General features: G+C 41.3%; 1 protein-coding gene across 1 annotated transcript in view; it reads right to left on the reverse strand.

The window, feature by feature from the left end:
- Window positions 1-17,506, reverse strand: part of SEMA3C (semaphorin 3C) — a 154,494-nt gene that overhangs the window by 17,184 nt on the left and 119,804 nt on the right. Inside the window, exons 13-15 of the mRNA XM_030215781.1 lie at window positions 16,504-16,592; window positions 10,192-10,233; window positions 2,824-2,981 (exon numbers count right to left, since the gene is read on the reverse strand). Coding sequence (XP_030071641.1) covers window positions 2,824-2,981; window positions 10,192-10,233; window positions 16,504-16,592 — 289 coding nt within the window. The remainder of the gene's footprint in view (window positions 1-2,823; window positions 2,982-10,191; window positions 10,234-16,503; window positions 16,593-17,506) is intronic.

The raw sequence follows: 17,506 nt of genomic DNA on the forward strand, positions 1-17,506 counted from the left end.
GTGGTCATCTGGTTATTTCGGACACCTTTTTTGCCTCATTCGTAAAAAAAAAACAAAAAACCACAACTGGGTGAAAACATCCAAATTTTACTTTAGGACATCCTTGCTTTTTTTGATTATGGCTCAAAGACGTCCAAGTCTTAGGCATGCCCAAGTCCCACCTTCACCACACCTTCAACATGCCCCCTTGAAATTTGGACATCCTTGTGACAGACTGCAGTTGGAAACGTCTAAAATCGGGTTTTGATTATACCAATTTGGACGTCTCTGGGAGATGGACATCCATGTTCCGATTTATGTCAAAAGATGGACATCCATCTCTTTCGAAAATGAGCCTGATAGTGAGTTAAAGTAAAGGGAAGTATCAAAATGGCAGCACTTCTTTGTGTAAGGAAAATGGAAAATGTACCTTTTCTTTTTTGTTTAGCTTTTATCTAAGGACATGGCTGGAAAAATAAAAGTTCAGTATACAAAATACACAAAGGATCTAAAAAAAAACCACAGATGTATACCTGGCAAAGCTCAAAGAGGCCAGGAAAGAAATCAGGATAGCAAACGTGTGAGTGGAAGAAAACGTGGCTAAATATATAAAGCAAAGTATGTAGCAGAAAGGAGGAAGATGAGAGGTGGAATTGTAAGACTGAAAAGTGCAGAGGACCATGTGTGGGGGCCCTGGAGAGGAACTGCAGATGTCAAAGCAACAGCACATGTGGAAATGGAGTAGATCCAACATCAATCACGGGGGAGAGAATATAAGGAATTTGAAAATTTGAAAGTGCATAAACCATGGGACCAGTTGATATATATCTCAGCATAATAAGAGACAGGGGGTCTACTAAAGACTATGTTTAATAGATCTTTGGTGATACGAGCTGTTTCACAAGTCTGGAACAGAGCAAATGTAATCCTTCTTATAAAGTTTGTTAGAAAAAGGAGCTCGAAAACTACAAGGTGACAAGCTTTACAGGCACCTCAGTGGTAGGCAAAGTAAGGAAGAACTATTGAAGGAAAGGATAGGTGTAAGATCAGAGGTAGCTTGGTTTTAGCAAATTCACATTGTCTCAAACACATCTGACTTAGGGTTCAGTTCTGGCACAGCCCCTGTGAGGAATACGTTGCGTTTTTGCTGATTATACTAAGATCTATGAGAAGACAAAATGAGAAGTGATCTAAACTGGTCAAAATCTTGGAAGTTAAGCTTTAATGCACATACAAAGAAGCATTTGGGGTGCAGAAACCCCAATGAGTTACATGCACTAAGGTGGAAGACGCTGATGAGTACAGACCAGGAGAGAGAACTTGCTGATTTCCAGGTGGCAAATCAATATACAAAGGCTATGGACAAAGGCAGAAAAATCTTGGACTGGACAAAGAGAAGTATAAGCAGCACAAAGGAGGATGTCATAAAGCCCCTGTTCAGGTCTTTGGTGAGGCCTCACTTGGAGAACTTTGTTCAGTGCTGGAGGCCATAATCTAAGGATATAAAGACGTTAGAAGTGGTTCAGAAGAAAGCAGTCAGAATGGTACAGGGTTTGAACCAGGAAAGACTTAAGAACCAAAAAATACTTTAATACCACAACAACCTTACCAGTTCTATGTGGTTTGCAGATAGTAAGAAGCCAGGCATTAAAACAGCTGTAGGACACATCATACATTCAAAAACTCAATACAAATATTTCTCGAATAGCCATATTTTTAGTAATTTTCTAAATCGTGAAAGATTGTCAAGGGATCAGAATTACTGGAAAATTATTCCAAAATTTGACTGCTGTAAAAGAAAATGAAGAGTGAAATATTCTTTTATATCTAACAGATGTAGAAGATGGGAGAAGTAAAAGCAACGTATTCCATAACTGCATAGTATTTTCTTGACAGGGGAGAATAAACAGTGACATGTATTCTGGGGCAAGACCATATAATATTTTAAAAATAATTGTTCAAGCCTTATAATACACCCTATCTTGGATAGGGAGCCAATGGGCTCTAGCCCAGTGGCATACCAAGGGTGGAGTAGTGGGGGGTGGTCTGCCCTGGGTGCACGCTGCAAGGGGTTGCAGGGAGCAGCTGTGCGGCTGTCGGTGCCACCGGTTCCCTGCTCCCTCTGACGTTACTTCCTGTTCCAGGGCAGGGAACTGGTGGAGCCGACAGCTGTGCGGCTACTCCCTGCACCCCCAGGACGTGATGTGCCAGGGGGTGGAGTCATCTGGAAGTGATGCGCTGGGGGTGTGTGTGTGCAGCGGCAATCCACCCTGGGTGGCTACCGACCTAGAAATGCCACTGCTCTAGCCAACAGAAGAGTAACGATCACAGTTTTTTTGCAGAGTAAACCAAATGAATTGCTACATTTTGTAGAGCTTGTAACCTCTTCAAAATTATTTGTGTACAGCCCACATAAAGCACATTGCAATAATCTAACTGACTCAAAATTAGGGCTTGAACAGTGGCTAATCATTTTCTTAGTCTTTTCAAAGTAAGAGAGACTTTCCTGGTTAACTGAGCCATGTGCTTCTTAAAAGAGAGAGTTTAGAATCCAGCACTGCTCCTAATATTTTTAACTCTGATTCAGCTGGAAAGCAAACCTTATCTCTATTTATCATCTGACATAAAGCACCCTGCTGCGGATTGGAAGCAATTTTGGGTTATCCAAGTTTAGCTTTAATTTCTGTATAGTAACCCAGTCCTCAACTAGCTTGATATAAAATGTGACTTTAGCATCAATCTTCAACATCACTGCATCCAAAGAATAAGTAAGGCGATGTCATCTGTATAAATGAAATTTTTCACTGCATGACTATCCAAGATTTTACCTAGGGATGCTCTCACCTTTTGCCAGTTGGATAAAATCTGGAGCAGGCTTTGCCATCCCAGGCACAGTAAGGGTCTCTGGCCAGACAGCAGTCGGCACAAGCTGCACCATAGACATGGCAGCGATGCAAAGATAACTGGGTAACACCCTCCTCAGAGCTGACATACAGCAGTTGCTGTGGATAAAATGGAAATAAGTTTAAAAAGAATTCAAGCTAGAATGTGTTATTCTAAATGAACTCAAATTGTATGTATTTTTATATTTGCTGGTTAAATAGAAATCTTTCTTTAATGAAAGCAGAGACTGGAAAATTTTACTACTATTTCACACTCTTTCCAATTCATCCAAAAAGTAAACTGCTGGGAAATATGTTTCCATTAAAATATAATTTTTCCTGATTTACAACCATTAGATCATTGCTTTCCTGTTAAAGTAGCTACTGCCCTTCTGTGATGATTTCAAATCCAGGTTAATTGATAGTAACTGTCAGAGATTAGCGGTGGGGGGTCAAGACAGAATGAAGAGAAAGACAGTGAAATATGAACAGAAACTACGAAGGCTAACAAATTTGGTAACACAATAAGAATAGGTGATTGCAATTACCCCAGTATTGATAGGGCATTATGGCATCCTCATTTATGTTTTCCATTCCTTTCCTAATACCTAACATTCTATTTGCTTTCTTCACCACCGCTGCACACTGATAGGGTGGATCAAATTGATGGAGGGGTAGCATTGTATGTTAACGAGGGCCTTGAATCAAATAGATTGAAAATTCTGCAAGAAACAAAACACATCTTGGAATCCCTATGGATTGAAATTCCATGTGTTAAAGGGAAAAGGATAGTGATAGGAGTGTACTACCATCCACCTGGCCAAGATGAACAGACAGATGTAGAAATGTTATCAGAAATTAAGGAGGCTCACAAACTGGTGAACACAGTAATGGTGATTTCAATTACTCCGATATTGACTGAATAAATGTAACATCAGGGTATGCTATGGAGGTAGACTTCCTTGACAAAATCAAGGACTGCTATATGAAGCAGCTTGTATAGGAGCCAACAAGAGGAGGAAAAATTCTAGACCTAGGGACCTGTTTACTAAAGCATGTTAGCATTATTGACGCACCTACAATTAGCACTCGTGCTATAGGGATATTGTAGGAACGTACACGGTTAATGCACGTACATTTGCAGAGTACCTCAAGAAAGACTCCAGAGGAAATTGGAGAGTCATGGGATAGGAGGTAGTGTCCTATTGTGGATTAAAAATGTTAAAAGATAGAAAACAGAATATGGTTAAATGGTCAGTATTCTCAATGGAGAAGGGTAGTTAGTGGGGTTCCCCAGGGGTCTGTGCTGAGACCGCTGCTTTTTAACATATTTATAAATGATCTAGAGATGGGAGTAACTAGTGAGGTAATTAAATTTGCTGATGACACAAAGTTATTCAAAGTCGATAAATCGCAGAAGGATTGTGAAAAATTACAAGAGGACCTTACGAGACTGGGCATCTAAATGGCAGATGACGTTTAATGTGAGCAAGTGCAAAGTGATGCATGTGGGAAAGAGGAACCCGAACTATAGTTACGTGATGCAAGGTTCCACATTATGAGTCACTGACCAGGAAAGGGATCTATGTGTCATTGTTGATGATACATTGAAACCCTCTACTCAGTGTGTGGCAGTGGCTAAGAAAGCAAATAAAATATTAGGTATTATTAGGAAAGAAATGGAAATCAAAAATGAGGAAGTTATAATGCCTTTTTATCGCTCCATGGTGCGATTGCACCTCAAATATTGTGTTCAATTCTGGACGCAGCATCTCAAAAATGATATTGTGGGATTAGAAAAGGTACAGAGAAAGGCAATGAAAATGATAAAGGTTGACTTCACTATGAGGAAAGGCTAAAGTGGCTAGGGCTCTTCAGCTCGGAGAAAAGACCTCTGAGGGGAGATATGATAGAGTTCTATAAAATAAGGAGTGGAGTGGAACAGGTAGACGTGAATTGCTTGTTTACTCTTTCCAAAAATACTAGGACTAGGGGGCATACAATGAAGCTACAAAGTAGTAAATTTAATACGAATCGGAGAAAAGCTTTCTTCACTCAATGTGTAATTAAACTCTGGAATTCGTTGCCAGAGAATGTGGTAAAGGCAGTTAATTTAATAATGGTCTATGGACTTTTCCTTTAGGAAGCCATCCAGACCCTCTTTAAACCCCACTAAACTGACTTGGAGAAATCCACTTCTTATTTCTGGGATAAGCATCATAAGATGTAATGAGCATTTCTGGGATCTTGCCAAGTATTTGTGACCTGGATTGGCCACTGTTCGAAACAGGATACTGGGCTTGATGGACCTTTGGTCTGTCCCAGTGTGTCAATACTTATGTAAAGGCTAAAGTGGCTACGGCTCTTCTGCTTAGAGAAAAGACGGATGAGGGGAGATATGATCCAGGTCTATAAAATAATGAGTGGAGTAGAATGGGTAGATGTGAATTGCTTGTTTACTCGTTCCAAAAATACTAGGACTAGGGCCATGCAAAGAAGCTACAAAGTAGTAAATTTAAAACAAATCTGAGAAAATATTTCTTCACTTAATGTGTAATTAAACTCTGGAATTCGTTGCCAGAGAATGTGGAAAAAAAAAAAAAGTTAGCAGGGTTTAAAAATGGTTTGGATGGCTTCCTAAGGAAAAGTCTATAGATCATTATTAAAATGCCTTGGGGAAAATCCACTGCTTATTTCTGTGATAATTAGCATAAAATGTATTGAACTTTTTTGGGATCTGCCAGGTATTTGTGACCTGGATTGGCCACTGTTGGAACAGGATACTGGGCTTGATGGATCTTTGGTCTGTCCCAGTATGGCAATACTTATGTACTTATGTGTGGCAATTGGGCCTTCTTAATTCCAGGTGCCTTTTGGATATGATATTGCATAGCCACCTTCTTTGGTACCACCTGCATTGAGAGGAGAGAGTCCCAGTTCTTCTTCAGTACAGATAGGGTACAATGTTATCGTGATCCCTTCCTTAGGAGGAAACTCATAGTTCAGGACAGTCAACATCTCTGCCCTGGGCTCTTCCTCCATTTCCAACTTAAATGGGATGGCCAAAGCTATCTCATTGATAAATCCAGTGAAAGAGAGATCCTCAAGTGGAGATTTTCATCTATCGAGGTGGGGAGGGATCAGAGGGAATATCATAGGATTCCTCCTCCGAGAAGTAATGTGGGTCTTCTTCTGAGTTCAAGGAGTGGTACCAATCAGACTCTTCCTCATACTCAGAGTGGGTTGGGAGAGTCTGTGTCTGCCTTGGCTCAGAGGAACCATACCCTTACCCTGAAGGGTGCTGAGATACAGTCCTATCTTCAAGGAAGCTTCCTCCCTCGAGGTTGAGAGTGGTACTGTATGCATTGATGTTGACATCGGCACCCTTCGAGGTGCCAGTGCTGAAGATGCCTGCACAGACATAGAAAGAGCCTCAGAGAGAAGCTGGGGCTGATCCAGAGCAGGCGCAAGTACCTTCGATGCCTGGATGGTCGGCTGCTGCAGCATATGCATCAGCTCCTCCCTAAACTTGTTTTGGAACCTCTCATCGAAGGAAGGCATTTGCAAAGTCAGGGAACCTAGGAGAGAGGCAACCTGAGAAGGCATTGGAGTCAAACTGGTAGTGGGGACTGGCTGTTCTGAGGCTTGTGCACCGGTACCTCTTCCAAAGAGGGGGAGTGCTCCTCTCGGTGGCAGCGCTTCTCAGGTATCTGCAATGCCGATGCCCTGGTGTTCTCAGCACTGTGTATTGAAGAGGACCAATGCTTGTGCTTCTTGGGCTTCCCATGATGCTCAGCATCATGGTCCTTCGGTGCTGATGAGGGTGATGTGAAATCCATATGTGCCCTCAGTGTCGGGTTCGATGCTGAACAGTCCTAGGGTCAACTCTCATTGCCCGATGTTGAGACAGGTGGAGACCTTCTCGATGCCGATACACTCCCAGTAGATGTAGAAGCCTTTGCAGCCATTAAGGTTGATGGTTCTGGTGTCAATGTCAATGCACCGGTCTTCGAGAAACTAAAATGTTTCTCCTGTTGGATCTGCCTTACCATCTGTGTCCTGAGCTGCATTTTAAAAAAGAGAGAGCAAGAGTTAGGATCATAGTTAGGCCTAAGGAACCCATCGTGAGTGTGGGTCTGTTACTGAAATCATCCGATTTCATTGGCACACCTCTTGAAGCCACTGGGAGGTCTTCTGAGACTGTGAAAAAAGAATTACGACCAAATTAAACTCCTCAATTTTGAACAGAAAAAGGGGCAGTGTCCAAACTGAGGTTGGTGCTCCGGCCTAAAACAGGTCTAGCTGGTTGCAAAAACTAAAGGAAGCTTAAAATGCAAAAAAAAACCTATAAAAATAAAAGGAAAAAATAGGGATGAAGGAATTAAAAAGGAAAAATACCTTACAAAAATATAGAATTAAGAACAAAAAGAGCCACATGGGAAGGCACTTTAACACTAGAAAAATACATGCCGCAAAGAGAAGACAGAGACGCGTCCTCTCAGTTCCACAGAAAAATGAAGACTAAGGGACCCGAGCTTGCATGTCGGGTGGGAAGGTGAAACCAGTATGTGCGCAGTGGAACGCTACTAGAAATTTCTTAAACTTGCAAGTCAATGTCAGCAGCAGGCTTTCTCAGATGACGTCACCAATAGGTGAGAATACAAAGTCCTACTTGTCCTCAGAGAAACCATTTTCTTGACCAAGGTAGGTGGATAGTTGGAAAGCAACAGTTTTCTGTAAATATAAATGGTAAATCTGAAATGGTGCAATAGTTCAGTGATATTGTGAGATCTGCCTTAGGATCCTTGAGTCATGGACAAATAATTGCCTCCTTCCATTTAGAAGTGAAAATGCCTTCTTTAAGGCTGATCCATACACGTAAGAAAGTGAAGGAGGAAGAAGTTGTTTAAGGATAGATGTGGGTATAGGATCCATAGTAGAAGTGGAGGACTTCATAGATAATACTGTTTTCTTAACCTCAAGACCAGAGGGAAGGTAAGGGATAAAGGATCACGAGGGGGTAGAAATAGGAAGATCAGCAAGCATAGGAAGGGGAACAGTAATAGCAAGAGAATCATGCAAATTTGTGGTGTTGTCCAGGAAAGCATTAGTTGTAAGAGTTGAGGAACAGAGTGTTTCCAGTACAATATTATTAAAGCCAATGCACAATTTTATGGAGCCTAGCAGGTGTAGGGTCCTGAGTTATCAGTAAAAAGAAATAATCCTTCTTAGCCTGGGTGGTACAACATTTATAGGAGTGTGTGTGCAACAGAACTATAGGCAGCTAAATGTAAACGGGGAGTGATGTTTTCTCTATTGATGCTCCGAAATTGACTATTGGAACTCCTTCTATACTTCACAAGGTTTACCCAATATTTTGCTGATACACTTCTGTTGCTTGAAAATAGGGCTACAACATGGATCTTTGGTTTACGGAAATATGATCATATAACACCATTTCTGATTAAATTACATTGGCTCCTAAACAGCTCCTGACTGAAATTTAAAATTCTAATATTAACTCATTGTGTATTATTTACTCTCAGAAGCCTTATCTGGTAAGTCGTCTGATTTCATGTTCTGAGCAGAAATTTATGTTCATTTCAATCACACTTCATAGTCGGCACAACTCCCGCTCAAATTTTGCTGGAAACTACTTTCCATGCAGCATTTGGCTTCCTTGCCTCTGTGCTATGGAATACTGTGCCTCTCAACCTGAGTAGTGAAAGATGTCTTCTGAAATTAAGAAAATAAGTGTTGCCATACTGGGACATACTGAAGGTCCATCAAGCCCAATATCCTGTTTCCAACTGTGACCAATCCAAGTCACAAGTACCTGGCAAGATCCCCAAAGAGGAAGTTTAAGGAGCAACTGATGACCTGGGGTTTTTTTTAGAAGGTTTATGACCTTTTAGAAGGTTATAGTTTTCTGATGTTTAGGAAATTACTAGATTTGGTTTGTTGAAAAAATAACTCAGTGACTCTGGGCAAGTCACTTAACCCTCCATTGCCCCATGTAAGCCGCATTGAGCCTGCCATGAGTGGGAAAGCGCGGGGTACAAATGGAACAAAAAAAAAAAAGTGTCAGGAAGTAGAGGTGGTTTTCTTTTCTTTCTACTCAGTTTCTCATTCACTCACTCTCTCATTTCTTGTTCTTCCTTTCTCCCTCTTTAGTTTTTATGCAAACTGCTTTGATGCGTCTGTCCTTGAAAGGAAGTTTAGCAAATATAGCACTGGAAATGGAAATGATCCTAGTAACCACAGAGCTGGCATTAATCTATGGTCTCGTAGATTCACTCCTTTATAATTGTTCATCTTCAGGAACTGGGAATAGCTTTGACAGCTCTAGCCTGGTTATCATCATATCTTCAGGCCTGTACCTTGTAAACAATCTCTAAAGAAATTCTTTCCTCTGTCTGGTATACCCAAAGACTCCATATGGACACTGACCTTATTTAACTCTTTCCTACTCCACTTGTAACATTTATACAATCGATGGGCTGTAGCACTTCTATCTACACAGATGTTGTACAAATTCTCTAACCAGTAGACCCTTTTCTCTAGTGGTAATACTGGGGGTTGCCATTGGGGGTGGGTTGGGGACCTGTCCAGAGGAGCCTTCCTAAGGGGGTTTGGCTCATGGGAGGGAAGGTTGTTTTGGAGGAAGGGATCCACATGGTAAGCACACTAGGAGGTCCTTCTTGAGAAGTGATTCCTTGGAGGGGCTACCAATAAGGAGTGTTGAGTGTGAGCCAGCAAGGGGCAGAGTTTGTATCAGGGGGTTGCTATAGTTGGGATTGAGGGGTGCTTGTTGTCAGAAGAGACCTGGTCTGACCACTGGGTGGGCCAGGCTGGAGGTTACCGTGGGGAGGGGGGAAGAAAATGCCATGGGGGAGAGCTGCTACTGATTGCAGCCATTTGATGAGGGAGCAATGATTTTAGAAAGCTCCTTGCATGCCTATGAATGGAGCGGGGTGGAGGGGTAGGGGAGAGTATGTTTGGGTTTTTTTTTCTATGTGCAGCTTTCTGAAACTGATGCTTCAGCTGGTGGAATTTCTATGTGCAGCCCTGGTCTTATTTTACAAGAGGCTCTTGAAAAATACAGTGAGACTTGGACATGTGAATCCTTCTCCCTGCTTCCACAAAACTGTGCACGTAAAATGATTTTCTATAGTTTTAGCAGCGGAAGCAGAGGCATAAGGTTTGGCAATACAAAAGCAAACTTACCTTGGAATCATAAAGCAGAAATGTATTAACTAACTTGTTCAGACAGGAGGTGCAGGGTTTATATATCTAAGTACACACTAGGGAATGGTAAAAAGCTTTTTACCTTCTTTGATGAAATTTTCATTGTTGTTATAGCAGCATGATTCTAAAAAGAGAAAACACGAGAAAGTTGCTTAAATATTTTCTTTCTAAAGTCACTTGTCTTACCGGCATCATTCCATTGGCAAAAGTCAAATAACATCAAGAGCAATATTTAGAAGACATTATCCAGCTTATTTTCGAAAGAGATCGCTGGCCATCTTCAGACACAAATCGGGAGATGGCCGGCGATCTCTTGAACCCGGCCAAATTGGTACAATCGAAAGCCGATTTTGGCCAGCGCCAACTGCTTTCCGTCGCGGAGCCGGCCAAACTTCAAGGCAGGGTATAGAAGGCGAGGAGGGGGTGTGGTTATGAGATGGCCGGCTTCCCCCGATAATGGAAAAAAGATGGCCGGCTCAGACGAGCATTTCGCCGGCTGCACTTGGTCCATTTATTTTTAGGACCAAGTCTCAAAAAAGTGCCTCAATTGACCAGATGACCACCGGAGGGAATCAGGGATCACCTCCCCTTACTCCCCCAGTGGTCACTAACCCCCTTCCACCCCAAAAAAATTAAAATAAAACATTTTTTTGCCAGCCTCTATGCCAGCCTCAAATGTCATACCCAGCTCCATGACAGCAGTATGCAGGTCTCTGGAGCAATTTTAGTGGGTGCAGTGCACTTCAGGCAGGTGGACCCAGGCCCATCCCCCCTACCTGTTACACTTGTGGTGGTATATGTTGAGCCCTCCAAAAAACCCCAAAACCCACTGTACCCACATGTAGGTGCCCCCCTTCACCCTTAGGGCTATGGTAGTGGTGTAGAGTTGCGGGGAATGGGTTTTGGGGGGGATTTGGGGGTTCAGCACAGAAGGAAAAGGAGGTATGCACCCGGGAGCAATTTTTGAAGTCCACTGCACTGCCCTCTAGGGTGCCCGGTTGGTGTCCTGGCATGTCAGGGGTGCCAGTGCAGTACAAATGCTGGCTCTTCCCATGACCAAAAGGCTTGCATTTTGCCGGGTTTGAGATGGTCGGGCCCGGTTTCCATTATGGCCAAAAATCAAAGCCGGCTATCTCTAGATCTGGCTATTTCAACATTTGACCAAAATGTTGAGATTTAGCCAGCGCCAACCATATTATCGAAGGAAAAGATGGCCGGCTATCTTTTTCGATAATACGGTTGGCTCCGCCCCTTTACAGCGCCGGCCTCATAGATGGCCGGCGCCATTCAATTATGCCCCTCTATATGTTCACTGCTGGCTGGTGAACGTACACCTTCCCGAACCCTGGATTTTCAGTTCATGTGGGGTAATTTTATAACAGGGTTAATTGAGCAGGAAGGTTCTGTGAGGCTTTATGAAATAGTAGTACAAATCTAGCAGCCTACATTCGAAGCACAGATAAATTTATGCACATATGTGTGTGTTTTATAATATGATCTGTCTGGTCTCCACCCCTGTGCATGCCTACAGTAAAGCACGTGTGACTTGACATGTAAGTTTTTTTCTTCACCCATGATCTGCCTGAACTCCAGCCTGGGTTCCTTAATCCATTAGGAGGCAGGGTATATTGCTATGTATATTTAGTATGAGTATTGCTTCTATTCAATTGTATTGCCTGTGTACATAAGTACGTAACTGTTGCCATACTGGGACAGACCAAAGGTCCATCAAGCCCAGCATCCTGTTTCCAACAGTGGCCAATCCAGGTCACAAATACCTGGTAGAAACCCAAACAGTAGCAACATTCCATGTAGAACCCCAAAGAGCAGCAAGATTCTAGAATTCTAAAGAATAACAAGATTCCATGCAGAATTTCAAAGTGTAGCAAAATTCCATTTAGAACCCCAAAGAGTCGCAAGATTCCATTCAGAATCTCAAGTACATAAGTTTTGCCATACTGGGACAGACCAAAGGTCCATCAAGCCCAGCATCCTGTTTCCAACAGTGGCCAATCCAGGTCACAAGTACCTGGCAAGATCCCAGAAAACTCAATACATTTTATGCTGCTTATCCCAGAATTTTATGTTCCTTATCCCAAATATACATAGTACTGTGTATTAGGGCTACTGTCCCTATAGTTTTCAGTTTCCTGTGATTGACTCCTTGTGTTTTTACGTTTGGGGAGCGTGCCAGGTGCCCCTGACCTGGATTGGCCACTGTCGGTGACAGGATGCTGGGCTAGATGGACCTTTGGTCTTTCCCAGTATGGCACTACTTATGTACTTATGAGCTTTCCCTGTTGGCTCTTAGTTCTGGGCCAGAGCCAGCCCTCTCTCTTCTCCTGGGGGTTGTGATTGAGTGTCCCAGTCTTCCTAGCATACCTTTGTGATCAGCAGCTGTTCTAGGGACTGATCCCTCCATAAGCTACTCTGATTCCATCAAAATTCTTCACCATATTATTCCCACACTTTCCCCTTTGAGTATTACAGCTTTTCCTCTCAGCTGTTTTCATTTTGTTCCATTATTGCAGAAAAACATCTATCTTTTGGTGCCATCCATGTCCCACCCAAAACATGCCCCCAACATGCCCCCTTGAAATTAGGATGAACTGTGAAGCAAATGTCCAAAATTGGATGTTGAAAAATCACAACTTGGACATTTTTTTGGATATTTTTTTGTTTTGAAAATGAGCCCCATAATTTTAAAATGTTGCTCCTTGCTTTGCAGGTATTTTGCTGTGTTTATTTATCTTTAGTCCTTGCTAGTAGCTTGGCTTTTTAATCCTGTAATGAGCAGTTTTTCTTTAGTTTACTTTTCTTGGTCTCTCGTGGGCAATTTCTCCAAACAGGTTAGTTTTGCACATACCGTGACAGGAATGAACCTCATGTTTACAGGGACTTTCCAAGTATTTTATTTCTGTTGGGATTATTTCAATTTCCTTTTCTGTTTAGTTATTTCTGTACTGCATTATTATGATTGATGTAGTTAATATTTGAAATTCAATAAAAATGTAATTAAAAAAAAAAAAGGATGTTACCTCCCTGTTTACTAAGCCGCACGGTAATCCTGACACAGCTCGGTTTAGTAAACAGGGGGGGTTAGTTATTATGGACTTCAGCTGTGAAATATTTTACCCAGTGATTTTGTAAGAGGATAACAGCTTTTCCATTTGAATGCGCAGGTTGGCTTTGATACAAAGAAATGATGGGTTCCAGTTGTTGTTTGGGAGGGGATTTTATTTGATTATGTAATGTTATAGGGTGGGCTTTGGATGAATGTTATAAATTATTATTTTAGATTAGAAGCAGTGTAAATCAGGGTGCCAAGTTTCCAGAAATAAATCAATAGAGTCGAAGCACAATGAGAAATAAAGATAAGTAAAGCAAGGTAACTGGACTTTTCAGAAATGTGGGTGACGTGGACCCAAAAGGAGATGAGAGAAAAAAAAAGCAGAAATACTAAACAAATCCTGTCCTTTTTTCAGTGATGAAAGGGATTAGAGAAGAATGCAGCTGTACATATGGAGCGGAGCAGATTCGTTGCCAGAGAAGGCGGTTAGCTTAGCAGAGTTTAAAAAAAGGTTTGGACGGCTTCCTAAAGGAAAAGTCCATAGACCATTATTAAATGGACTAGGGGAAAATCCACTATTTCTGGGATATGCAGTATAAAATGTTTTATACTTTTTTGAGATCTTGCCAGGTATTTGTGACCTGGATTGGCCACTGTTGGAAACAGGATGCTGGCTAGATGGACCTTTGGTCTTTCCCAGTATGGCAATACTTATGTACTTTTTACTGTAAATTCCCGGGTCTTTAAAAAAAAAAAAATCAATCCGCATTGTACTCAGCAAGTATATGCAGGCTATAAGTGAATAATGTATTGTAACCAGCCAGTTCAATGCAGCCACCAGGTCTGGCCATCAGGTGGCGAGATGACTGAGAGCCTGAAACATGGGCAGAATCATAACATTTGTATTCATTCATACCATGTATTTGTTCAGACCGGAATCGGCTAACGCCGTTAACGGTAAAATGTAAGCCACACTGAACCTGCAAAAAGGTGGGAAAACGTGGGATACAAATGTAACAAATAATAATAATAATAAAATAGCATTGAATATCAGGGGAATTGTGTTTTAAATTCAGAGGCTCACTACGGGCCCTGTTTAATAAGCTGCGCTGTAGGGATTGTAACTTTTTAGCAGACACTCATTATATTCCTATGGGTGTCTCTAGTGTTAGCGCGTGGTAAAAGGTTTGCATGCGTACAGTGCGGCTTAGTAAATAGAGCCCTAAATATCCAATAATCCCACAATATATTCAATGACTTAATTTTACTTTTTTGTTTAGCTTTCTTGCAGGAATAGATTTCTAAGTAAAAAAAAAAAAGAATAATAGTTACATATCTTTGAAAATTATAGCAAACAAACATGTTTGTTTTGTCAACTGCTGCAGTTAAAAATTGAAAGGATACATAATTAGTGAAATGAAAACATATAGGAGCAATGAAAGGTCTTCAGTTTTCCTACAAACTGCAGAATCCCAGACTATATGGGGCTTATTAATACTTATTCTACACTTGAGGCAGATTTTCAATGAGAAAAAATTCGTGTTTCCCTCTGAAATTCAGTATGTGCAAAGAGCACATTGTACTGCATAGTAGATGGACGTTAGGCTTATGGTATTATGTAATACAATTAGGGCCCGATATTCAAAGGATTTACATTCCTAACGTTGAGAGTTATGCTCATAAATTGGCCTCTTTGAACATACGAAGAGCCAAACAAATGAAAGCGCCAAACCCTTACGTGAAAAACTACATTGGCTCCCAATCAAAGAATGAATTGCGTTCAAAATCTGCACCCTGGTTCATAAAATTATTCACGGCGAGGCCCCGGTCTACATGGCAGACTACCAACCTGAAACACAAAAAGGTCAGCATGCACATACCTAAATCTCCACTACCCAAGCTGCAAAGGACTAAAATATAAATCAACATATCCATCCAGCTTCTCCTACATAAGCACGCAACTATGGAATGCACTACCAAACGTCATGAAAACAATGCACAACCTAACAAACTTCCAGAAATCATTAAAAATGAAATTGTTCAAAAAGGCATACCATAACAATCCAACACCTGAACCCTGCAACACAATGAAACTTATACCAGAACTGGACAAAACTTAACTCTTTCTTCTTGACTACCTAATTTACTGTCACTTATGAACTTTAATGCAATACCACTCTGTATTTCTCATACCGGAATTGGCGATCGCCATCACGGTACTATGTAAGCCACATTGAGCCTGCAAATAGGTGGGAAAATGTGGGATACAAATGCAATAAATAAATAAATACATTTACTAGGGCTGAGTGCATTAATTTTACTCAAAATTTCACTAAACTCATAAATTTAGGAACATAAAAATGGGGTGGTAACAGGGGTGGATTTAGGGTAGGGAAAAATATCTTGCTGGGATCCACTTGTGCCATCCAGTTCCTCCATGCATGCCAACCTGGCCTGATTCATGAAGATGTGAAGAGATCCAACATCTCATGGAAGAGACTTTGATCCCAAAGCTGGGAGATTTTTGTTTGGCTTTCTTCAGCTGCTACTCCAGTAAGTCAGGAGGGAGCACAGCCATGGGCCAGATGCGAACAGTGCGAGGAACCCTGGCATATCTACCGGAGGAGTATGTGACGCTGGCCACTCTGACTTTGCTGCTGGACATCTGTAGCTTAGGTCTAAATTTATGAGCTCCTAAATTAAGATGCATTTTCAGATGAAACGTTATAATCCTAAGACTAGCTGAAAATAGGACACAAATTTCGGAGGATATCTTAGAGGCATAAATTTAGGAGCTGAGCATTTTCTGAATATTGTTTTGTTTGTCTGTTTTATGGTTTTATTGCAAACTGCTCTGAATGTTCATAAAAGGACAATACAAATGTACAAGTAAATAGATCGAATTAAATTGAGCATAACTGTGTCATTTTGTTCACCTAATCTAAACACGTGCACAGGAAATCCCCTTTTTAATGTGGTCAAAGATGTGTGTGTGTGATGAATTTGTGCAAACCTTCAGCGGTGTTTGAAGAGGGCAGTTTTCAGGAAAGTCTTTTGCTCATGTAAGTACCTTTGAAAATTGCCCTCGAAATGGATATAATCCTTTTTCTGGCAACACCTCATCATTTTGACACCCTTTTACCAAGTGTGACAAAACAAGCTAGTTTCCAGTGGAAAGAAGTAGCTTATTTTATGGTTTCTTCCTTTGGCATGTGAGCTCAGACACAGCAAGACCAATATATTTCATCTTTAAGCAAGTGCTTTTTGTCTTTTACTAAACTCCAGATAAATGTGTGTTTGAAGATAAAGTACTGCAAGTCAAACCTTAAAAACTTCCAGTTCTTCAAGTATAAGCTCTCCGTTTGCTGAGTTGTTTATGGGTAGAACAACAACTTTTTGGACTGTCCCTCGGTCTGGAATAAGAACAAAAAAAATAACTTGTAGTAAATAAATTTGATTAAAAAAAATATGAAATAGTAGAGATGGGCAAACCCAGATAACTCCAAAGGTATTGATAATGCCCCTCAGGAGTATCAGTACACTATCACGTGGACTGATGCTCCTGGAAATAGTCAAAAGAGCTGCCCTGGTGCAAAGAAAAACCCTAGACGTTGTCCTGTCTGAGCCTAAGACCCTGGTGTCCTAGTAGGGATGGGCATGCCCCCTCCCTCTTTTGCCCTGAAGTGGTAGTCTCAAGGTGTGTGGGAGGAAGAAGCAATTTTTAAAAGGAAGTGTGAGTGGCGATGAGGGGGGTTAGGGCTTTAGAGGAGCAGAGATTTTTTAAGGGAGTAAGCGGTGGGTGATTTGTTTTTATAAAAACGTTTTGGCTGTAGGTGGGGGTATGGAAGGGGGCATACCGCGCATCATTAGGCTACCAGGGAACCAGGTTGGACTCAGTTTAGTCTTTTCTGTACATCTTTCCAGGATGTGCTCTGTGACACGACTTTTAGGTTTGCAGGATGAGCGGAGGCTAATATTACGGGATATCCTTGAAAAAGCATTTCATCAAAACATGTCCCATGTCGGATCAAAAGTTTCTGTGAGCCGACTAGCTTTGAAATTCAATTTGAAAAGATGAGTACTAAGTACATTTATTTAAAAGTTTAAAGATACAAAAACTTGAAAATTAGGAGGGAGGTAGGTTTGAACCGATGATAAGTACATACATCGTTGTGTAAAAATCTATTGAACATACCGTTGTATGGCTGAAGTTCATACATTAATATAATTAAAACTTGATTGGTTACATCTGGATATTCGGGTCTGTTGAAGATTAAACGGAGCCTAGTTACTTCATTGTGGATACATCCAGTGGTTAAATTACTTG

The sequence above is a fragment of the Microcaecilia unicolor genome, chromosome 10 (genome assembly GCF_901765095.1).
Source record: "Microcaecilia unicolor chromosome 10, aMicUni1.1, whole genome shotgun sequence".
Classification (NCBI taxonomy): domain Eukaryota; kingdom Metazoa; phylum Chordata; class Amphibia; order Gymnophiona; family Siphonopidae; genus Microcaecilia; species Microcaecilia unicolor.